The sequence below is a fragment of the Meles meles genome, chromosome 10 (assembly GCF_922984935.1).
Source record: "Meles meles chromosome 10, mMelMel3.1 paternal haplotype, whole genome shotgun sequence".
Lineage (NCBI taxonomy): Eukaryota > Metazoa > Chordata > Mammalia > Carnivora > Mustelidae > Meles > Meles meles.
In genome coordinates, this window is record NC_060075.1 from 64291534 (window position 1) to 64317372 (window position 25839).

Sequence of the window (25839 nt, forward strand, 5' to 3'; positions counted from 1 at the left end):
CTAGGAAATGGAGAAACAGCAGAGCTATCCTCTTGGATCTTAAATTCCAATAGGGGAAGACAGATAATAAACTATTAACAGGTAATTTCAAATTCTGATGTAGCAGAAAAAAGGAAAAAGAAAGGGGTACCAAGTGCGGCACCATATTTTCTTAGACAAAGTAGTCAGGAAAGTACCTCTACTAACATGGCGACATTTAAGCTCAGACCTGAATGATATGAAGGAGCCACTAATGTACTCATCTGTGAGAAGAGAGTATCTAGGCATGGAGAATAAGAGCAAGGACTTCCAGTAAAAATGAGTGCAGCATGCATGTGCACCAGAAGGGTCAGCATATTTGGTATGAGATTAAATGTTCCATATTACGATATATGCAATGTTGGGTATTCTATGTATAATGGGAAGCCATTGAAGGGCTTAAAAATTTAAGTAATCAGATTTGATTTTGAATTTTATGCTTGTTTTAGTTGCAACATCAAGTGGAAGATAGGTAAGAATGAAAATGGGAAATAAGGCAAAAGGCTATTACAACCGTCCATATCAGGAATGAGGGTGTCTTGGAGTCCTTAAGTAGTAGTGTGAATAGAAAGTATGATATGCTTCAGAGTATGGTATAGTTCAGAGAGAGGGCAGGCTGATAGGTAAATATGGGAATAAACAAAAGAAGAGTAATTAGACATGATTTCCTGTTTTTGGCACCAAAAATAATTAAGTTGGTAAAAATTATGGGAGAAGTAGTTGTGATGGAGTGATGAAGGATCAGGAAACAAGAATTATATTTTGGCACTATTAAGCATAAGACAATCTTTAGATATTCAATGGGAATATCTGACACATGTTTGGCTATATGAATTTAGATCTTGGCAGAAGAATTAAGGGCTGGTGTTATAAGTTTTGAAGTCCTCAACACATAGCTAAGACTATTTGTAATCATCTAGGGAACAATATGTAAATTGAGGAGAAAAAGGCCTTAAGGACTAAGCCATGGTAATACTACTTGGGTGGAGGTGGAGAATTTAGCTAAGAAGACTGAGAAGGAGTTGCCAGTTGTGTAGGAGAAAATGGGGGTCACAGAAGTCAAGGTAAGAAAATTTTTTAAGAAATAGGTAATGGTCAATAGATTGACAAATGATATTGAGAGGTCAGATAAGATTCAAACAAAGGCAAGATTATTGAATTTAACAAGAAAGAGACTGTAAGTGACCTTAACAAAAACTGTTTCAGTGGATTGATAGGTATCAAAACCTAGTTGAAATAGCTTAAAGAGGGAATGGAAAATGTCATTTTACACTTCATCCTTCTATTTTAATTTCAAACATAGAAGTAATGACTAGAGTTATAAAAGCAATCTTTGAACCATGGTAGAAAGACCAAAAGAATCATAATAAAATTACTGATCGCTTGGGCTCCTGACAATACTATTTATGGGCTTTTTGTTAAGCCTTATATTTTATATCTTCTATATTAATCAAACCTTGCCTGCAGCATAAAAATATCCCTCTAAAAATAATATGTGGTATATTCTCCATCCTAGTCTCTAAGACTTTTAGTTTGAATAAAAAACAAAATATAACTGCAGCACTGATTCGCACAAAGTCCTCTGCATTTACTGTAAATAAGAACACCTTTTAGCATCTCCTTGTAAGTCTGGTATGTTCTAGTTATCCTCGAAATGACCATATGATGCTGAATGTATGTATGAAAGAGAAAAACTTTCAGACAAAGCAGAGATCTATAATTGCTTTTATTTTCTTAATGTGCCTATATGTCACTTTATACAGCCAACCATAAACAGTTAAATCAGAGTGATCTTCCCAACTTCAATTTAGTGTTCTGAGAATTATCACTACATGACTGTAGTTAGGAGGTATATAATATTTGTACTGTTTCACTTATTTTTATAAACATTTCTAATTTTGGAGGAAAAGGAAAAGGAAAGTATTGAGTATGGACAACTACACAGAAGTTTTGTTGTAGTAGTTTGGAAATGGGCAATAGTTGGAGAAAGGATGAGGCCAAAGTTAGAGGCTCTGAAAGACTGGGAGATATTAAAACATGTTTGTCAAAGAAAATTTAAATAAATGAAATTCTTCTTGAAAGAACTAAAATAGTTCTATCTGATGTTCTTTTGGTATTAGTTTCTAAGATGAAGTCTTAGGCCATAACAAAATTATTTACTTTCAAAATTAATTTTATAATATTTAAATATTCTATTATAGGAATTTTCATGTTTTGGCTATAAAGCACTGGAAACTGTCATGAAGCATACTGTTATTAAGTCTAGATTTTTCCAATGAAACATTTTAAGATAACAGAATTAATTTAATATAGTTCATTCATGATGAAGAATTTAGGCTCAGCAAATTCAAGAACTTGCCATAATTAAAAATTTTTAATATGAAATATGCTTACATATTTTCCTAAGTTTGTTCTGTAATATAAGAAGTTTAAATTATGATTATGTATAACATACAGAATAGAATTAAAATATAAATAAAAAGATCAAAAGGCTTAGTATTCTATGACATTAATTTACTGTTTTTAATGAAATAATTATGGTACTGTTTGTGTATCTTATACTTGTCACTTTTCAAATTAGCGTATTTCAAAATGATAAGAACAAAGCACATAATTATTTTATTAGAAAAACTGGTTTTTAGATTTTGATTAAGTATATTACTGTAAAATATTATTACAAAATTGATATGAAACTGTGCTAATTGCTTTAGGACAACAGCAATGTTAAAGCTGGATAAAATAAAATACTTCCATAAATTTTAACAAGTGAATCAGCAACTTTATATTATCATTAAAATAATCTGGAAATGCTAAATTCTTCTCAGCCTGTAATGAAGAAATTGCCTAAAAGACATTTTGGAGATTTGCTCATTTTCAGTCTATTTAAGTTTATAGCAGTGATAATGACACCATCATTTTAAAAAAAATAATGTGAATTTTTCACATATGAAAGTTTATGCACGCAGAATGTTATTTTCTTCTAGATCCTCAGTGAAATGGCCAACGAAATTTTTAAAATAAGAGAAAGAAAAAAGAACAAGTGAGATCACAGAACACTCCTACTACATTCTACAAGTAACAAGAATATTTGCTGGGACACAATCAACCAGAGTAGTTCCCTTGCTACAGGTTTTAACAGTACCTGGGGACTTTTCCCATAGCTTCCATCCCATTTGTCTATATTCTCTGACAGACTCTAAGCAGGCCTCATGAGGGCTATATCCAGCCATGGATGCCATGTACTCAGCAATGATTCCTGGACCTTACACTTAAAAAATGCTCAGTAAATATTTGTTAAATGAAGGCAAGATGAAAAGCTAAATAGAGATATACCAGTATACTAACAGTGGTAATCTCTGAAAGGTAGGTTATGAGTTTTGTTTTATCAATTTTTCTGCAATTTCTGAATGATGTTAGTGAACATACATTACTTGTATAATAATTAGAGCAAGATAATACATTTTAAAAATGCAGCTATTAAAATAATGTGCCACTAAATTCCTTACAAAACATACCTTAGATAATCAGCAATATGAAAAAAGGTAATAATAGAAATAACGATGCAGGGGCACCTGGGTGGCTCAGTCTTTTAAGCATCTGCCTTTGGCTCAGGTCATGATCCCAGAAGACTGGGATCAAGCCCCAAATCAGGCTCCCTGCTTGGTGGGAAGCCTGCTTCTCCATCCCCCTCTTCTGTTCCCTCTGCTTGTGTTCCTGCTCTCCCTATCTTTCTCTCTGTCAAATAAAAAAATAAAATCTTAAAAAATATTACGGACATTGGGGATGGTATGTGCTATGGTGAGTGCCGTGAAGTGTGTAAACCTGGCGATTGACAGACCTGTACCCCTGGGGCTAATAATACATTATATGTTAATAAAAAAATAAAATTTATTTTTTAAATCTTAAAAAATAAAATAATAATGCATTATTTATATTAAAAGTATGCTAAGTGAAGCTTATGAATTTTATTTAAATTACTATCGCATACCATCTTTTTGAGGAAAAAATTTTTTAGTAAAGGAACTATTTTAGTATATAGACCATTGTTCAATAAAATTTTATTTTTCATTGTTGGAAAAAACAATGTCAAAGTCAAAAAATGTAGATCTAGGGGTGCCTGGGTAGGTCAGTGGGTTAAGCCTCTGTTTTTGGCTCAGGTCATGATCTCAGGGTCCTGAAATTGAGCCCCACAATGGGCCCTCTGCTCAGCGGGAAGCCTGCTTCCCCCTACCCCAGCCTGCCTCTCTCTGCCGACTTGTGATATCTGGCAAATACATAATCAAAATCTTTTAAAAGTAAGTAAGTAAGTAAGTAAGTAAATAAATAAATAAATAAAAGAAATGTAAATCTGGATTCCCAAAGCCTATCAAGTATTTCTGACATATCTAAAAAACCTTTTATAGTTCTAATTTTTTTAAGTAATACAGATCAAGTAGTATGTAGACTGTTCCCATCCCAAGCAAATACTTAATGACATTTTATCACTGTATTTTTATAGAGGATAATGTTTTTGTGAACTTAAAGTATTTACATTATTAAGAACTATTTTACCTTTTTTTTTTTGCATTTTACTGGAGTTTTTGGTGATTTGGTATCGTGAACATGTGACTACAACAAAAATCTTACTATTTTTCCCCTCTATCAAACAAAAAAGGATCTTCTATAAGATTTCTATAAGGTTTGTGATAATGATAGGTTAAGCTTGTCATACTATTTTTAATAAAATAGTGCATCCTCACTTTAATATATGGAAGATACATTTTCAAGAAGGAAAATGCTGATGTTATCTTGGTTATAAGCTTGCTGCTAAAATGATTTAGATAGTTTTCTCTTCCACACAGTATCAGTGTAAGGTCTTTCTTTTCAAGCAATGAATTATAGTGGATACTTCAAACCTGTTTTATGTGTAGCTCTTAGTTCAGAAAAATGAGAAAACATAAATATTCTATATAAACAGAACACAAGATGTAGATAAAAAAATGATCCATTATACACCAGTGAGTAATTCCAATGTGTATCACTGTAAGAATGGAAAGGGCATCAAATATTTCTACCAGCTTTAAATTTCAGGATACCTAAGGCTACTGAGAAAATTTAAATCTGCAATTACATGTGTTTGGGAAATGCATTTATGGCTCATGAATTTACATCAATAATAAATTCAACATTGTCTATAGCACATTTTGTCAAATACAGTAAAACTACTAGCTTTGCTTCAAAAGCATCTGTAAACAAACAAAAAGTCTAAAAAATCCTAACATGTAAAAATAAAAATAAACAGTGAAGTTTTTTAAGTAAATTCTTCCTTTCACTTTGCCATTTCTGATACCCAGATATTTAAAAGGTAGCCACTGAGGTTTTTATAAGCAAAAAATTCTCATAGTCTGATAATTTGAGGAGAACATGCTAGTATTTTTTTTTTTCTTTCATGAAGCAGTATTTTTAAATTTTGGGAGACTACATGCTAAGGAGAAGGAAGTATTAATTAGGAACAGCAATATCACTAACAAGGTGATAAGTATAAAAACATACATGCTAGAAACAATTTCAAACTAGGTTAAAAATGAAACACAAAAATACCTATAATCAGAGATTCACATAATACACTGATGCAAGGGGCCCCTGAGTGGCTCAGTGGGTTAAAGCCTCTGCCTTTGACTCAGGTCGTGATCCCAGGACTCTCGAATCGAGCCCCGAGTTGGGCTCTCTGCTCAGCAGGGAGCCTGCTTCCCTTCCTCTCTCTCTCTCTGCCTACTTGTGATCTCTGCCTGTCAGAAAAATGGATGGAATCTTTAAAAAAACACAAACACAAACAAAAACAAAAAACACTGATCCAAAATGAAGCTGATAATTTCAAAAATAAAATACGTAAACAGATTGAACTTCTCTATTGGAACCATATATCAAATTATGCTCTTGATGAAACTCAAACTATTACACAGCACAATGCAAGAAAAAATTTTAAATAACTTATTTTACATCAAAATGATAAGAAAATATTTTAATTTGGTCTACAAATGCCAAACAACAAGCCCAATTAGATAGTCACAGAACTTTGACAATATTTGGGAAATGTATAGGCACTGTAAGAGATTTAACCACAAATATCCATAAAGGACGACTTAACATCAGTACTATAAAGGGCAAAGACTGATGGACTTGGAGACAGAAAGTCAAAGTCCTTAACTGGGCTCTGCTAATCATTATAGGTCTTGGACAATTCACAAATCTTCTGGAACCCCAGATTTCTTTTCTTTTTTTTTTTGGAACCCCAGATTTCTTAAATACAGAGATAAACTTGAGGGAAATGAGATATAAGAGCATTTGACCAGGTGACTGTAAAGTCAATTCTAAATTTAAATTCAAAGATTCTGATAGGAGAAGCAAGATGGCAGAGGAGTAGCAGACTGAAATGACATCAGGTCCCAGGAGTTCAGCTAGATAGTTATCAAACCATTCTGAACACCTACAAACTCAATAGGAGATTGAAGAGAAGAAGAGCACCAATTCTAGGAACAGAAAATTGACCACTTTCTGAAAGATAGGACATGCTGAGAAGTGAATTCAAAGCAACAGGAAGAGAGACCATGGCGGGAGGGGCTGGCTCCCGGCAGGCAGGAGGGGCCGGCTCCCGGCAGGCAGGAGGGGCCGGCTCCCGGCAGGGGTCAGAGCAGTGGAGCACAAAATCAGAACTTTTGGAAGTCTGCTCCACTGAGGCATATCACTCCAGAGGCTAAGTTGGGGTGGAGCCCTCAAAGGAACACTGTGGTCTTAGGGCCTGTGGGTCACTGAAAGATCGGAGGTGTCTGAGTGTGACAGAGCTCCCAGGTATTGGAGCTGGAGCGGGAAGGCAGACTACAAAGACAGAGCTGGAGTGAGCTCTCAGCTCGGGGTTACCTTAAACCATGATCCAAGGCACAGTCAAGCCACTCCAGAGAAGCAGCGCGGGAGTAGGCGGCAGGATTCTACTGGTTTTGGAGACTCCAAACAGCACCGAGCACAAGAGAGAGAAGTGCTTGGTCACAGGCTGGGTGAGCTTGGAGCACAGCCAGAGACCAGGGAGATGGGAGGGATTGACTGCTTTTCTCTGAGGGCGCACTGATGAGTGGGGACCCAAGCTCTCAGCTCCTCTGGGCCAGAGATTGGGAGGCTGCCATTTTCATTCCCGTCCTCCAAGGCTCTAAGGAAAAGCGTTGAGGGAACAAAAGCTCGTAAGAGCGAACCCGAGCAGATTACTTAGCCTGGCCCCTGGCAAGGGCAGTACAATTCAGCCTCAGGCAAAGACATCTGATACTCACTGCAATAGGCCCCTCCCCCAGAAAATCAACAAGAACATCCAGTCAAGAAAAGCTCACCTATCAAGGTGACAGCAGAATTCCGAAGCTTGGGGTAAGTAATGCTAGAATGCATGGCTTTTTGCCCATGACTTGCAAAGTTAAATTTTTAAAACTTTTTTCTTATTCTATTTTTTTAACTTTTCCTCTTTCCCCTTTCAACATTTTTTAACTAGATTCTCTTAACAGTACCTATCTAAAAAAAAAAAAAAAAAAAAAAAACTTTTAAAACTTTCATTGTTATAGTCTTATTTTATCCCTTCATTGTATTTATCCCTATTTTTTGTATAAATATGTTATTTTTTTTCCTTAAAATTTTGGGATACAAAAAAATTGGGGGGGGGATACAATTTCTTCTAATAGATCAAAATATACCCTAAATCTAGCACATAGTTTTGTTCTAGTCTCTAGCCTGAGCACATTCTCTCCTTTTTTTTTCTATTCCAACCAACTTAATTCCATTAGAATTTTTTTAACCTTCATCTTTACAGTCATATTCCATCCCTTCATCGTGTTTACCCTTATTTTTATATGTATATGTTTTTCTTTCTTTAAAATTTTGGTAGGTAGTTACTTCTAATAGACCAGAATACACCCAAAATCAAGTGGGTAGCTCTGTTCTTTTCACCAGTCACACACACACACACACACACACACACACATATGTGTATATATACATATATATGCATATGCATTTTTTTTTTCTATATTTAGTTCGTTTTTCCCCCTTTCTTCTCCTGCCGGTTTTGGGTCTCTTCTGATTTGGTTAGCGGACATTTTTCTGGGGTCTTTGCCATCCTTTTAGTATTTTATTCTCTTGTTCGTATATTATCTGGATAAAATGACAAGGCAGAAAAACTCACCACAAAAAAAAGAACAAGAGGCAGTACCGATGGCTAAGGACCTAATCAATATGGACAATTGTAATATGTCAGAACTACAGTTCAGAAAGACGATTCTCAAGGTGCTAGCTGGGCTCGAAAAAGGAATGGAAGATATTAGAGAAATTCTTTCTGGAGAAATAAAATCTCTTTCTGGAGAAAAAAAGAACTAAAATCTAACCCAGTTGAAATCAGAAAACCTATTAATGAGGTGCAATCAAGAATGGAGGCTCTTACTGCTAAGATAAATGAGGCAGAAGAGAGAATTAGTGATATAAAAGACCAAATGATGGAGAATAAAGACACTGAGCAAAAGAGAGACAAACAACTACTGGACCACGAGGGGTGAATTCGAGAGATAAGTGATACCATAAGACAAAACGGTATTAGAGTAATTGGGATCCCAGAAGAAGAAAAAAGAGGGAGAGTGGGGCAGAAGGTATATTGGAGCAAATTACAGCAGAGAATTTCCCTAATTTGCCAAAGGGAAGAATCAAAATCCAGGAGACACAGAGAACCTCCCTCAAAAATCAATAAAAAAAGGTCCACATCCCATCATCAAATAGTAAAACTTAGAATTCTCAGTGACAAAGAGAAAATCCTGAAAGCAGCAAGGGACAAGATGTCTATAACACACAACAGTGGAAAATTAGGTTGTCAGCGGACTTATCTAAAGAGACCTAGCAGGCCAGAAAGAAATTGGCATGATATATTCAGAGCACTAAATGAGAAAAATATGCAGCCAAGAATAATATATCCACCCAGGATGTCACTGAAAATAGGAAGAGAAATAAAAAGCTTCCAGGACAAGCAAAAACTAAAAGAATTTGCAAACACCAAACCAGCCCTACAGGAAATATTGAAAGGGGTCCTCTAAAGAAGAGAGAGCCTAAAAGTTGTAGGTCAGAAAGGAACGGAGACAATATACAGTAACAGTCACCTTACAGGCAATATACTGGCACTAACTTCTTATCTTTCAATAGTTAATCTGAATGTAAATGGGCTAAATGCCCCAATCAAAAGACACAGGGTGGGGCGTCTGGGTGGCTCAGTGGGTTAAAGCCTCTGTCTTCGGCTCAGGTCATGATCCCAGGGTCCTGGGATCGAGCCCCCGTCAGGCTCTCTGCTCAGCAGGGAGCCTACTTCCCTTCCTCTCTCTCTGCCTGTCTCTCTGCCTACTTGTGATCTCTGTCAAATAAATAAATAAAATTAAAAAAAAAAAGACACAGGGTATCAGAATGGCTAAAAAAACAAGACCCATTAATATGCTGTCTACAAGAAACTCATTTTAGACCCCGAAACACCTCCAGATTTAAAGTGAGAGGGTGGAAAACAATATGCCATGCTAATGGACATCAAAAGAAAGCTGGGGTGGCAATCTTATAACAGATAAATTAGATTTTAAGCCAAAGACTATAATAAGAGATGAGGAAGGACACTATAACATATTTAAAGGGTTTGTCCAACAAGAAGATCTAACAGTTTTAAATATCTATGCCCATAACACAGAACCAGCTAGTTATATAAACCAATTAATAACAAAATCAAAGAAACACATCGACAATAATACCATAACAGCAGGGGAATTTAACACTCCCCTCACCGAAATGGACAGTTCATCCAAGCAAAAGATCAACAAAAAAAAGATCAACAAGGAAATAAAGGACCTAAATGACACACTGGATCAGATGGACATCACAGACATATTCAGAACATTCCATCCCAAAGCAACAGAATACACATTCTGCTCTAGTGCACATGGAACACTCTCCAGAATAGATCACATCCTGGGTCACAAATCAGGTCTCACCTGGTACCAAAACACTGGGATCACTCCCTGCTTATTTTCAGACCACAATGCTCAGAAGCTAGAACTCAATCAGAAGAGGAAAGTTGGAAAGAACTCAAATATATGGAGGCTAAAGAGCATCCTACTAAAGAATGAATGGGTCAACCAGGAAATTAAAGAAGAATTGAAAAAATTCATGGAAACAAATGGTAATGAAAACACAACTGTTGAAAACTGTGGGACATAGCAAAGGCGATCCTGAGAGGAAAGCATATAGCCATACAAGACTTTCTCTAGAAACAAGAAAGGTTTTAAGCACACAACCTAACCCTACACCTAAAGGAGCTGGAGAAAGAACAGCAAAGAAAGCCTAAGCCCAGCAGGAGAAGAGAAATCATAAAGATCAGAGCGGAAATCAAGGAAATAGAAACCAAAAGAACAATACAACAAATCAACAAAACTGGGAGCTGGTTCTTTGAAAGAATTAATAAGATTGATAAACCCCTGGCCAGACATATCAAAAAGAAGAAAAAGACCCAAATAAATAAAATCATGAATGATAGAGGAGAGATCACAACCAACACCAAAGAAATACAATTACAAGAACATATTATAAGCAACGCTACTCTAGCAAATTTGACAATCTGGAAGAAACGGATGCATTCCTAGAGACATATAAACTACCAAAACTGAAGCAGGAAGAAACAGAAAACTTGAACACCCAAACCAGTTAGGAGATTGAAGCAGTCATCAAAAATCTCCCAACAAATGAGAGCCCAGGGCCAGACAGAATGCTGGAATTCTACCAAACATTTCAAGAAGAATTAACACCTATTCTCCTGAAACTGTTCCAAAAAATAGAAATGTAAGGAAAACTGCCAAACTCATTTTATGAGGCCAGCATTACCTTGATCCCAAAACCAGACAAAGACACCATCAAAAAAGAGAATTACAGACCAACATCCTTGATGCTAAAATTCTCACCAAAATACTAGCCAATAGGATGCAACAGTACATTAAAAGGATTATTCACCACGACCAAGTGGGATTTATTCCTGGGCTGCAAGGTTGGTTCAACATCTGCAAATCATTCAATGTGATATAATGCATTAATAAAAGAAAGAACAAGAACCACATGATACTCTCAATAGATGCTGAAAAAGTATTTGACAAAGTACAGCATCTTTTCTTGATCAAAACTCTTCAAAGTGTAGTGAGAGGGCATATACCTCAGTATCATCAAAGCCATCTATGAAAACCCCACAGTGAATATCATTCTCAATGGGGAAAAACTGAGAGCTTTTTTCCCCTAAGGTCAGGAACATGGCAGGGCTGTCGACTATCACCACTGCTATTCAGCATAGTACTAGAAGTCCTAGCCTCAACAGTCAGAAAATAAAAAGAAATAAAAGGCATCCGAATTGGCAAAGAAGAAGTCAAACTCTCATTCTTTGCAGATAACATGATACTTTATGTGGAAAACCCAAAAAACTCCACTCCAGAACTGCTAGAACTCATACAGGAATTCAGTAACGTGTCAGGATATAAAATCAATGCAGAGAAATCAGTTGCATTTCTATACACCAACAAGAAGACAGAAGAGAAATTAAGGAGTCAATGCCATTTACAACTGCACCCAATACTAAGATACTTAGGGATAAACCTAACCAAAGAGGCAAAGAATCTGTACTAAAAATCTATAAAGTACTCATGAAAGAAAGACACAAAGAAATGGAAAAACATTCCATGCTCATGGACTGGAAGAACAAATATTGTGTAAAAGTCTATGCTACCTAAAGCAATCTATACATTTAATGCAATCCCTATCAAAATACCATCAATTTTTTCCAAAGAAATGGAACAGATAATCCTCAAATTTATATGGAACCAGAAAAGACCCCGAGTAGCCAGCGGGATGTTGAAAAAGAAAGTCAAAGTTGGTGGCATCACAATCCAGATTTCAAGCTGTATTACAAAGCGGTCATCATCAAGACAGTATGGTACTGGCATGAAAACAGACACATAGAGCAATGGAACAGAAAAGAGAGTCCAGAAATAGACCCTCAACTCTACTGTCAACAAATATTCGACGAAACAGGACAGAATGTCCTATGGAAAATTTTACTCAACTCTCATTTCTAGAAACATTTACTATACCTTTTATATACCTACTGTAACTTTTGGTATCTTTTAAATTTTCTTGTAATGTTGAAAAAGAAAGTCAAAGTTGGTGGCATCACAATCCAGATTTCAAGCTGTATTACAAAGCGGTCATCATCAAGACAGTATGGTACTGGCACGAAAACAGACACATAGAGCAATGGAACAGAAAAGAGAGTCCAGAAATAGACCCTCAACTCTACTGTCAACAAATATTCGACGAAACAGGACAGAATGTCCTATGGAAAATTTTACTCAACTCTCATTTCTAGAAACATTTACTATACCTTTTATATACCTACTGTAACTTTTGGTATCTTTTAAATTTTCTTGTAATGTTGAAAAAGAAAGTCAAAGTTGGTGGCATCACAATCCAGATTTCAAGCTGTATTACAAAGCGGTCATCATCAAGACAGTATGGTACTGGCACGAAAACAGACACATAGAGCAATGGAACAGAAAAGAGAGTCCAGAAATAGACCCTCAACTCTACTGTCAACAAATATTCGATGAAACAGGACAGAATGTCCTATGGAAAATTTTACTCAACTCTCATTTCTAGAAACATTTACTATACCTTTTATATACCTACTGTAACTTTTGGTATCTTTTAAATTTTCTTGTAAATTTTCTTGTAATTTCTTTCAGAAACAAAGCTAAATGCTTGCTATACTCCATACATTTGCCTTTTAACATTTTAAATTGACTATACTTCAGGATTAATGTAAAATACATACATTCTTCATTTAAATATAGTACAACTGCAAAATCCTTTAAATTTTATTTTAAACTAAAGGCTGATGATTTCTATTTGTCTTTTTTTTAAAGATTGTATATGTATTTATTTGAAATTGAGAAAGAGAGAGAGCGAGCGACAGCACATGTGCACACATGTAAGCTGGAGGGAGAAGGAAAGAGAATCTGAATCAGACACTGCACTGAGTCCACCACCAGGCTCGATGTCATGACCCTAAGACCATGACCTGAGCTGAAACCTACAGCTGGCAGCTCAACCTACTGAGCCACCCAGGCAACTTTCTATTTGTCTTTAATTTCCTCTCAATATGAAGTTCATGAGAATGTGACAATTAGTTAACTTGATTATACTCTCTTACCTGGGTCAATACGTAAGGCTACTTAAATAGAGAAGAGAGCTTCTAAAATGAATATTCCTATATGCAAATGGAACTAAGTCATGTATTAAATATCCTCCAAATGTTAGAAGAAACAAGTATACGTTCAAATAAACACAATGATTCTAAAAGGTTAAATACAGATAAATGTCTTATATTTGATAACAGAAACAACACATTATTTAGACGTTTTCTCTTAATAGGTCACTTGTTAATAAATCTGTAAATTTTTAAATAAATCAGTTCTGTGCTAGGGACAAATTTTGTTTCAAATTATTTTGAAGCCAGCTCCTTTCTACTGTTAATAAAAGCTATCTTTTTGTAAAACAAATTCTTTTCTTATGTAAATGTGAAAATGAAAACTTTTTTTTTTTTGCAGACAGTCCTACTCCCTGAAACTTCTGTAATAAGAGTATCTCCAAGGACTTTGTTTTTATTAGATTTTTAAAACTCATACTGGGAAAAAATAAAATATTTGCTCTATAAACAATACCCTCTCAAAGCTATAAAAACAAGAAAAATATAACAACCATATGTTTGCATTTGGTTACAGTACTTGGGTTCCAAAACCACTTCTTACAATGGATTTAAATTCACTTAAAAGGCAGTGCAGTTTTTAAAAATAAAGTTTTTATATTAGAGGCTGTAAAAATAATAAAACAATATAAAAATACTATTCTCGGTCTTAAGAGTGCTTGTCTCTCAGAATCCTTTTTCTCAAGATAGTTAACGGAAATACAGATGTGAGGTAAGTTTTAGAAATTAAACTACTGTTACAGTATTGAGTGTAATATATATGGTTTATATGGTAAAACATTTGTTATTGTCACACTTCATTGTGCCAAATATTTGTTTGCTTGGCTCCATAAAACAATGGTTTCTATATTTCTACAGTATCAAATACCTGGTACTGTTAGTTGTTTTTTTAAAGATTTCTTTATTTAAGCCATCTCTATACCCAGCGTGGGGCTTGAACTCAACCCTGAGATCAAGAGTTGTACACTTTACTGACTGAGCCAGCCACATGCTCCTATTTAGATATCCAAAGCATTAATAAGTCCTTAGTTCCTCAGTTTACATGCCTATCTTCCCAATGAGAGAGAGTTACTCAGAGGAAGAATTGTAGTCTTGCTCTCATTTTTAACTAAGACAAAATGTCTTACTAATTTTTTAATCTTCATAGCGAAGTAATGGCCAGCACAAAGGCATTCATGTTTGTAAATGATAGTCATAAATCATACCCTAGAATTATGTAAGAGAATAAGCATATAAACTAGAAGGGCTATAGTAAATACAAAGATCAGATCATTTGAAAGACTTCAAACAATTATGTTTGAACAATTATGAACATAATAACAATTATGAACGTAACAATTATGTTATTGAACAATTATTGAACAATTATTAAACATAATAACAATTATGGTATTACACATAAAAAATGTTACAAAGGAATCCTATTGAAACTTAGATTTTTTAAAACTGATGTTTCACTCTCTAAGTAGATACACAATTCTGTCTCCAACAATCATAAAACGATGTAGTGCTTTGTGGATATTTGTGGATTACTAGAATTTATAATTATCATCTCAAATGAAATTTCAGATAAAACTGATTATAATGACTGATGTCACAAGTGAATCTACTTTTTCTTAATTTATTATACCCATTGTGTGCACGAAACTGGCTTTGCATAAAAAGAATTTGAATAGTTACTATGTAATATTAAGGGAAAGAGCAGGATAACAGTTGTTTATGCTAGTGTTTCTCAATTGTTTTATTAGCATTTCCCAAGAGTCTTTTTAGAATTTTTTTTCCTAACTTCCTCTCCATGAAATTTTAATGCCACAGATATACTGTATATCTGTTTATGAGCTGTACGTATAGCTAGCTATACTTTATGATAAAAGGAGTTAAGCTTTATGCTTAAAAAGAGCTTAACTTTTTATTTGATATAAGGTTGTGAATGACTAAATATAAATTTTCATCCTTTTGAATTTAACAGAATTAACTTAAAAATTAAATTAAAAGATATTAATATGTAACTTAACTGTGTAACTATAACTGCTGAGTAATTTATTTATATAAATTATATATCAAAATATCCTATTTAAAAATGGGAGAGGACCTGACTAGACATTTTTCCCAAGAAGACTTACAGATAGCCAATAGATTCATGAAAAGATGCTCAACATTACTGATCCCATTGAAGAAATGTAAATCAAAACCATAACGAGGTATTATCTTACACCTGTCAGAATGGTTAAAATCAAAAAGACAAGTGTTGACAAATATCTGGAGAAAAACGAACTCTCATGCACTGTTGGTGGGAATGTAAATTGGTACAGCCACCATGGAAAACAGTATGGAGGTTCCTCAAAAAACTAAAAATAGACTTTTTAAATTTACCCAAAGAAAACAAAAACACTGATTCAAAAGATGTATGTGGGGGTGCCTGGGTGGTTCAGTGGGTTAAAGCCTCTGACTTCGGCTCAGGTCATGATCCCAGGGTCCTGGGATCGAGTCCCGCATCGGGTTCTCTGCTCAGCAGGGAGCCTGCTTCCCGCTCTCTCTCTCTCTGCCTGCCTCTCTGCCTACCTGTGATCTCTCTCTCTCCCGTCAAATAAATAAAATCTTTAAAAAAAAAAAAAAAAAGATGTATGTACCCCTATGTTTATTGCATCATTGTTTATGGTAGCAAAAATACAGAAGCAACCTAGGTGTCCATGAATAGATGGATGGATAAGGAAAATGTGATACACACACAATAGAATATTATTAGAAAAAGTATGAGATCTTGGGGCACCTGGGTGGTTCAGTGGGTGAAAGCCTCTGCCTTCGGCTCAGGTCATGATCTCGGGTTCTCGGGGTCCTGGGATCGAGTCCCGCATCAGGCTCTCTGCTCAGCGGCGAGCCTGCTTCCCTCTCTCTCTCTGCCTGCCTCTCTGTCTACTTGTGATCTCTCTCTGTCAAATAAATAAATAAAATCTTAAAAAAAAAAAAGAATATAATCTCACTTAGATTTTCTATTTGATTTTAGTAAACTTGCTAAAGGCCAAATTTTCTCTAGCTATAAAATGGGCCAGTTTCTCATCAGAACAAAGTTTATCTAAATCAGACCAACGTTTCTTTTTAACACAGTGAACTAAAGCAATCGTTCTCAAACATTCATACTATATATCTCACTAGTCTTCATGAATGATGGTAAACCACTGTGAAAGAAAAAAGAAGCTCAATATTTCTATTAATGATATTCATACATTTCACATTTAAATGGTATAGTATTCATTTATTCATTTAAAAATATGCCATCAAAAGAAATGAAATCTTGCCATTTGCGACGACGTGGATGGAACTAGAGCGTATCATGCTTAGTGAAATAAGTCAATCGGAGAAAGACAACTATCATATGATCTCCCTGATATGAGGACATGGAGAAGCAACATGGGGGGTTAGGGGGATAGGAGAAGAATAAATGAAACAAGATGGGATTGGGAGGGAGACAAACCATAAATGACTCTTAATCTCACAAAACAAACTGGGGGTTGCTGGGGGGAGGTGGGATTGGGAGAGGGGGAGGGGGCTATGGACATTGGGGAGGGTATACTTTATAATTTTTAAAAGAATAATTAAAATAATTATGGCCATGTTTATTATGAGAATTAGATTAACCACAATCATTTTATTTTAATACCTCACAAGTTATCTAGACAAGCTTCACTGAAGAAACTACAAAATATGAGAGTATAGTTTCATATATCTAAACCTATGTTTATACACACTTACTGACATTTTTAGCTTAGATAGTCAAAACATTTGCAATGTATTAAGTGTGATACATATGGTTAAGGATGGTTAAGTGCTCTTCTCAAAAAGTTTCATCATTTTGGGACACTTGGGTGGCTCCATCAGTTAAAGGGTCTGCCTTCCACTCAGATCATGATCCCAGAGTGCCAGGATCGAGCCCAGCATTGGGCTCCCTGCTCTGCGGGGATTTTGCTTCTCCCTCTCCCTCTGTTCATGCTCTCTCTCTCTCTCTTTCTTGTTCATTCTCTCTCGCAAATAAATAAATCTTAAAAAAAAAAGTTTCATCCTTTTCTAGGCTCCTGTAATAGCATATGACAAAAGACATGCTCATCCTCCACTCTCTTTTTTTTTTTAAGGGAAAAAGTTATATTTAAATATAGAAAGGAAAATGTAATCCATTTTTACTCATGAATGCTGACATGAAATTTCTGAAAATGTGGCTTCATTCATAGCTCAAAATACTTTACTATAGTAGTTATATTATTTATGGGTCAAAAAATGTTCAAATAAAGAAAGTCCACAAAAGCCAAAGCCTATAGATTTTTTTTCAGTCCAAATAAAATTGAAGAGTTCTAACTTCTTCAGCTTGCATCTTGAAAAAGATTAAGTTAAATGCTGACAGAACTATTTAGCAGCAACACTGTCACTGTGGCATGCAGTACAACATTTGTCACTGTGGAAGTCACAGCAGCTGTTAACTACCCAGCCTCTCACAAACCTTACTATATATGTGATGAAAAATGAGGGACTTTAAAATACAAGAAATGCAAACATAACTGAATTTAGGAAGACAGGACAAGTTGTTTGGTCTGAAATGAGATGATGAAAAAATCTTAACTATTGCCAACAACGCTAATTACGTGAAGCAAAGCTCACTAATTATTAGTCCTGCCATTCTGCTCCCACCTATTTTTTAATACCAGTTGACTTTAACAAAACTAGTCTGAATGTATCATAAGTTAATTGTTTATCAGTTTTCATGTATCATCCTTTACATTGGTCGACTGGCTAAAAATTATACAAGCTATAAATTAGCTTTAAACAAGCTCTGAATCAGGTTAGAACTGGTTTTTGAATTAAAGAGCCTTCAGTATATTACAAGTTGCTGTCATTTTATTACCTCAATCAATTCTGTGTGGCCTGAGGTGGAAGAAAATGAATGCTGTCTTCATTTGCAATGGGTTTATCTCTTACAGCAGGCTCTGGAAACACAACCACAGCAATGAATTGAAAGCTAAAGCTATATTTAACATTACCAATGCAGGAAATTGTGCTCCTTAACAAAGTTGAATTTGCAATGGAAAAAAAACAATTCTTTACCGTGAAAAATATACAAAAAATTAACATTTGCCTAAACTTAAATTTTTATGGAGTATTTAAAGAATTTTAGTTAAAGCCAACATTCTATTAAAATAATTTTAGATGGTCCTCTAATGAAGAAAAATATGAAAACAAGGAATGTACTGTTCTCAGTATTTTGGAAATAGTAGACAGAAAATACATATATTTCATCTTTATCTTAATGAAAACCACTTCATTTCTTTTTCTTTTGGACATGCATGTAAATGGAAGAGTGAATCAGGTACTGGTAGGCTCATCAACATTGTTATTAGACTCTAAAACATGGATAAAATAGCCCCCAAAGCTCTGATGGGTAAGTATTATTATTGTCTCCATTTTAGTATGAGGAAATGAGGTAGAGAGATTAAGTCACTTACCCAAATTTATATCGTTACCTATACAATACGATTGTGAGTCTGTTCTTGAAGCAGACTATTTGACTATGATTACAGGAACACTGAGAACATCTAAGGGACTTATTTCTTCTTGTACCACAAGAAGTAATGAGGGACACTGATGACAGAATAAAAACAAGTTTACAGGCCTTAGAAGGCTATGTCAAGTGAAGAAAGAGTTCTAGTGCCAGTAGACAAAGAAATCAGGATATTTTTGTGAAAGTGCTCATATAATGTAAGAATTATTAGTCTTTCAATGAAGCTTACTTTTATTAAAAAGGACTTGTGTTTCTCTCCCTAATCACTCACTGTATATTGTCATACAGTTTGAGTTAACTTACATTTTTTGCAAAATGCTTTTAAGTACATATATTTTAGCACTAATCTTACTCTTTTTTTTTTTTTAAAGATTTTATTTATTTATCTGACAGCGAGAGAGAGAGATCACAAGCAGGCAGAGAGGCAGGCAGAGAGAAAGAGAGAGGGAAGCAGGCTCCTCGCCGAGCAGAGAGCCCGATGCGGTACTCGATCCCAGGACCCTGAGATCACGACCCGAGCCGAAGGCAGCGGCCTAACCCACTGAGCCACCCAGGCGCCCCTAAGCTTATTCTTAATCACTGAACAGATTTAATGACAATGTATAATAATTTCTTAAGTGCTCAGTGATAGATTAATGACTATGTAACCCTAATGTGAATCTGAGGTTACTTCTCTGAGTTTTACCTTCCTTATCTATAAAACAAAGCACTTTGACTGGAACTTTTTTTTTTTAAGATTTAGTTATTCATTTGAGAGAGAGACAGAGACCGAGGGAGCATAAGCAGGAGGAGCTGCAGAGGGAGAGAAGCAGGATCCCCGCTGAGCACGGAGTCCAATGTGGGGCTTGATCCCAGGACCCTAGAATCATGACCTGCGCCAAAGGCAAATGCTTACCAGACTAAGCCACCCAGACGCCCCTAAACTATGGACTTTATTTTTTTTTAAGATTTTATTTATTTGACAGAGAGAGATCACAAGTAGGCAGAGAGACAGGAAGAGAGAGAAGGAGAAGCAGGCTCCCTGCTGAGCAGAGAGCCTGATGCAGGACTCAATCAGGACCCTGGGATCATGACCTGAGTCAAAGGCAGAGGCTTTAACCCACTGAGCCACCCAGGCGCCCCAACTATGGACTTTAAATAGTGCCTCATTAATTTTAACAAATGTACCACACTAATGCAAGATGCTAATAAAAAGGCATGAATGAGGGGGCATATGGGAACTCTCTATGCTTGTCACTGAGTTTTTCTGTAAACCTAAAACTGCTCGGAAAAACATTATTTAAAACCAAAAAAATTAAAAACATATTAGTAACTGTTATATGACTTGTTAAACAAGTTTAACAGTTTCCTCCTTAGAAACTGTACACAATTTTTCTCTCCCAAGGATTCCCCCACACTGCTTCAAATAGCAGAAAAGCCCTCTGAAGTATGGTAGCATTATATTTCCCTGGCTTCTTAAAGGTAGGTTTAATGTAATTTGTGGAATGTAAACTGAAGTGATGTGTCAACTTCCAAATATGATTTTAAAAGCCATTCTGCAATTTGCTGTATTTCCTGCTACAGTGCCAAGGACTATATATATATATATACTTATATATATATATAACTGTGATCAGCTTGGGTCCCCAAATTACTGTGATATGCGGAGTTGCTCTGTCAATCTCTAATGGCATGTTATTTGCATGAGAATTCAACCTCTGTTAATCTGCTAAAAAATCTGGGATTTGGGGGTGTGTGTTGCATAACTTAGCCTATCCTAACATTCTAGTCAAATCCTACCTAGTTTTCATAATTCCATTCAAATGATGTATTATTCACCAATTTCTTTTTGATTCTTGGAGCGGAAAGTAAACTAATGTTCTTAATTTCTAAATTCCCAGAGTAGCTTCTCTATACCTTCAAATGGCATTTAACGCTTTAAATCTTGTATTATGACTATATGCATACATGTTTTATCTATCCTACTAGAACATTAAGTTTTTTAAGGGTCAGATTCATGTCTGATTTTTTATTCAAAGATTTTATTTATTTGAGAGAGAGAGAGAGAGTACCAGTAAGAATGAGCAGGGGGAGGGAGGAGAAGGGCAGCGGGAGGAAGAGAAGCAGACTCCGAGGGAGTCTGACATGGGGCTCCCTCCCAGTACCCTCAGATCACAATCTGAGCCAAAGGCAGACCAAGCCACCCAGGCGGCCCAATTTCTGATTATCTTAGTGTATCTCAAGTATCTAGTACAGTGTGTAGCATATCTTTTGAATACGATACAGATTTTCATTCAATGAAATCAGGTTCCTGTTACAGACATATTGACAGGGTCAATAAGATAAAGAAAATACCAGTGTAATATTTCTTCTCAATTTATGTAAAAAAATATAAAATAGACATTTTCTTTTAGATTAGTTTTACCCTCTTAGACAACCCTTGGTGTTCTTCATTCTGGAGGAAACGATTTCTTTTTAATATAAAACTGTATCTCTTTTCCAAAGAAATAAACTATAATCAACAGGTACTCATAAATGTTAACAGAAATGCTCAGTGAACTAGACAGGAATAGAAACTATTCTAAGAAAAGATACTTTAAATTTGCTGAACAGATATTTTCTTACGTCTCTTACTCTAGGTCTTTTATGCATATTTGGGTCATAGCTGGCAGAAATTTACGTATCAGACATCATTTGTTGTTTCAACAAACAGCCTTGGGCATCTAAGGCAAAAGGTAGAACTATGCTACTTCTACTGCTGTTCAGCAAAATAAAACTTTAAAAAATAATTTTAATAACAACTAATAGGAAATGAGCTAGGAGTAAAGAACTAGTAGAAGCATTTTTAAATCTATCTTAGAAAAAAATTGTACGTAACACAGAGACTCCTTGTCTTCAAGAAAGTATAGAAGAAATACTTCTGCCATGCACATTTGTAATCTAGCTGGTAAAAAGAACCCAGACATAAAAAGATAAGTAAGAATCCAAAGAAACATCTACTAAATGCCAAATGAACATTCTAGCAAAGAATGAAAAAGAAATTCAGTCTAGTCCTAAGGATTATACATGGAAACTTAAGCTGAACAATTAATTTAAAAAATACCCTCATATTTATAATAGAGAGAAGAAAGTGAAGCAAGAGGTAAGAGGGAGAGAACAGGAGACAGAGCTATTTTGGAGTATTAGTACGGAGGCAGATTTCAGATGGCCTTAGAAGTCACGGATAAAACCCTGATGTCTATCCTCTAGTATGGACAATGGAGAACTCCTTCCTGGAGTTTTCTAACCTGGAAGGACATGTGAAAATGGTCTTTCAAAAAGATTGATTTGGAAAAGTTTATAGATTGGCTTAATGAGAATAGAAACCTAGATTATGAAGAGAAAGGTGATTTTGGGAATAAGGAAAAAAAGTAAACAACATCCCCACCCCACCCCACCCCCAGCTTTGGAGAGAGGAAACAAGGGACTGAGGTAGGGAAAGTAACAAAGGTTTAGTAGGAGAAGTATGAAGGACTATTTCTAAGGTTGAGAGGAGATATGATGGGGATATGGGCCCTTTTCCTCAATGATCTTAAGAGACAAAGTCAGCTTGAAAAAAATGAGGGTGTTGGAAATAAAACTGAGACTTGAAATATGTGGCAAAAATTTGATATAGCTGTTATAAGAAATTTGATAAGGAGCTCACAAGTGAACATAAGTCCATAAATTCCTCCAGTTACTTCTGGCCAGAAAACAAAAACAAAACCACAAAAAAACCAGTTAAGATGAAACAGTACAATGGATCTAGAGAAAGCTGGGGAATTATAATAGAGGGCTCTAATGCTTTTTTAGAAGTGTAATATTAAATGCCAAAAAAATACTTTAATAAGGGGAGAGGGATAAAATCAGAAGGAAGATGAGGGCCTAGGGGTCTTGATGAGTTGAGGAACTAGAAGAATGTATTTGAAGTAGAAAAACTAAGAAAAATCATAATTTGAGTTATGGAGATGGGGTATTTGGTATACATTAAAGGATTCATGGGGTGGGTGAAATTTTCTCTATCATAAATGGCTTGAAATTTCATTTTTATAAAGATATGCACTGATAAAATATTTCAAAAAATATTTACGTCAAAGTCTCACACATAGAAAACTGAAGACAGCAAAGGTGAGATGAGAGCAAGGATTTCTTTAGAAGAGGAAGTTTAAAGGGAGTCCCCCTATGAGAAGGATTTTCTGAAAGGTACTCAGAGAGTTTGCCCCTAGGAGTTTGAGAGTCACAGAGACTGAATGGTGACGCCACTAGCCGCAGTGGTGGAGCAGCGGAGAAAAAAAAATCAGGACCAGAGATGGAATGCCTGCTTTTCTGAGCTTGCAGGGCAGGGGTGTGTGTGTATGTCCTTATTTTAGGAATAACAATGAGATGTGAAAGACAGCAAGATTCTAGTTATCCAGAAAGGGATTTAGCCAAAGAGGACAGACACACTAGCGGGAATGAGGTGATGCCAAGCAAAGTGGAAACAAAAAGAACTTAAATTCTAAAAATGTGTTGTAAGTAATGCACAGGAGAAGGCATCCAACTCTCACTCACATCAAAGGAACTGCAGGTAGGCAAGCCTTAACAATATGAGATCACCAGAAACCCACAAAAGAAAGCAAGAAAAAGACTTCAAAGTCCAGTATGGCCTCCATCAAACTAAAGCTTTTCCAGTTTGAAGCAGGCCTCAGCTCGGGAGAGGAGAAGTTTTGAACTTCTTGAGAGAATGAAGCCTTGACATTACACCAGACTGGATTTTTTTATATTAAAAAAAAGACTATTAATACCTTAAGGAGACTGCAAAAGCCATGAGATACCTCCTAGAGTCACTGGAGAAAAGCAAATCCAACACAACTTGTTTAAAGGCACTAAGAAGAAAGAATTAGGTTGCTGTTTGTATCTTGTCTTAATTTTTTTTTTTTTTAAGATTTGTATTTATTTATTTGTCAGAGACAGAGAGAGAGTGAGAGAGAGCGTACAAGCAGGGAAGCGCAGGCAAAGGGAGAAGCAGACTCCTGATGAGCAAGGAGCCAGATGCAGGCTCAATCCTAGGACCCTGGGATCATGACCTAAGCAGAAGGCAGCTGCCTAACCCACTGAGCCACACATTACTTACTCCCTGTTCATATCTTGTCGGAAATTTACTTATATTTGAATAAAAGTGAAAGATTGGTATTTTAAAAAGAGGAATCTGGATAGTCTTCAAAGCATTTGAACACGGAGAACAGATAAGACCATCTCTATTTTCTTATATAGTCTACTTAAAATTAATTTGAAGGGTTTTTATTTAAAGGTATCAATTTCAGTCTGTGGATTTTTTTTTTTTTCAAATTGCTATGGTGAGTAAAAAATAATAATATCAATTTAAACAACTAACTATATTTGACACTATTAGGGAGGTTCCTATCCTAGGGAAGATTTTTACTGATAAAGGACCACAAACACATAGAGTATTCATTACACCATTACACCTCAGGGGGAAAATGAGGATGGGTGAAAGAGTAAGGAAGAAAAAACTGGCGTATTTTGGAACAGCTAAATCATAAAGAAAGAGAGTTTACCTCACTGCAAAAATCAGATTCATGAGTAGTAGACTTGGGAATACTCAAAAAGAAATGGGGAATAAGATAGTACTTAAGACAGTCATGCTGCAAACAGGTTAAAGCTTCCACGTTGTCATTAAATGTCAAAGGGAAAAGACAGACAAGTGTCTAAATTATACAGTACTTCACCTTCACGTAAAAGAGGAGAATGTTTTCTGAAAATACCCATTTCCTTCACAATCCTAAGTGACTTGAAGTACAGAAAACCTAGTGAGTGAGAAGTAAACTTAATGACTGGATACTAGAGTACATTTTAAACTGAATTATTAAGTAATTATTTTTGTTGTTGTGGGTCATATGTTGAAACTGCTATATTAAAACAAGGAAATAATGCTAAAATACTTATATTCATGACTTGCTTTAAACCATCTTGCTGTGCTTTGGAAACTGATTCACAAATATCTGGTAATGTAAATCTAGAAATCTGATCTAGAAACAGAATTTACACTACACAATAATGTAATGACTTTGAAAGTTGAGAAAATAGTATAGTCCCTTAGGAACACAAAAGTGAACTGATAAAAATGCATTCATGCAGCCTGAACTTTTCAAAGTGATTCTTAAAAACTGTAACCTCTATATACATACCTTAAATAGTTTTCAAGTCAGCGAACCAGATAATCATTTGTAGCCATTATTGAAGGTACATTTAACAAAAAACCAACTTAACTTCAATGAAGATATAACACTACAACATAAACCTTTAAGAAACCTTCAGAGAAAACATTAAAGTAAATTGTATCTTAGGTGACCAGAGTTTAAATTTAGCATATGAATATAGTTCAGAGGAAAAAGGGAACAATATATTAAAGCTAAAAAAGAAACTTGTAGAAGTCTGAAATCACAAAAGAACATAGATGGCTGAGCTAGGTCGCAGGTGGAAATATGGCAGAACACCACAGTTACACATATGGATCTGTAGCTGCCAAGGATTGGTGGGGGGAGACATTTTTTTAACATAAATTAAAAGTTAGGTAATAAGTTCATACTCTCTGGCTGACAAAAAAAATTAACAAAAGAATTAATCCAAATGAATCTAAATTATATTATAATTATTCTTGGTCCATGTATGAGGTATTGGTTTTGAATAAGAAGGAATTTTTTCTGTAAAAGAATGCTGATATTAAAAATATATATATATATTAAACCTTCCAGTTTGTACACAAAGTGGCAGACACTGCACAAATCATAACGTTCTTTTTTTTTTAAGATTTTATTTATTTATTTGACAGAGAGAGATCACAAGTAGGCAGAGAGGCAAGCAGAGAGAGAGAGAGAGAGGAAGAAGCAGGCTCCCTGCCAAGCAGAGAGCCCCATGCGGAACTCGATCCCAGGACCCTGGGATC

At 35.4% G+C, this 25839-nt stretch overlaps 1 protein-coding gene across 4 annotated transcripts in view; it reads right to left on the reverse strand.

The window, feature by feature from the left end:
• Positions 1-25839, reverse strand: part of PHF14 (PHD finger protein 14) — a 206284-nt gene that overhangs the window by 22847 nt on the left and 157598 nt on the right. The window contains exon 18 of one of the 4 annotated variants that reach the window (XM_046020323.1): positions 17811-18324. The exons of the other annotated variants lie outside the window; for them this stretch is intronic. Within the exon in view, the coding sequence (XP_045876279.1) occupies positions 18313-18324 (12 nt within the window). The 3' untranslated portion in view covers positions 17811-18312. Of the gene's footprint in view, positions 1-17810; positions 18325-25839 lie in introns of those variants that run through there. 4 annotated transcript variants of the gene reach the window in all.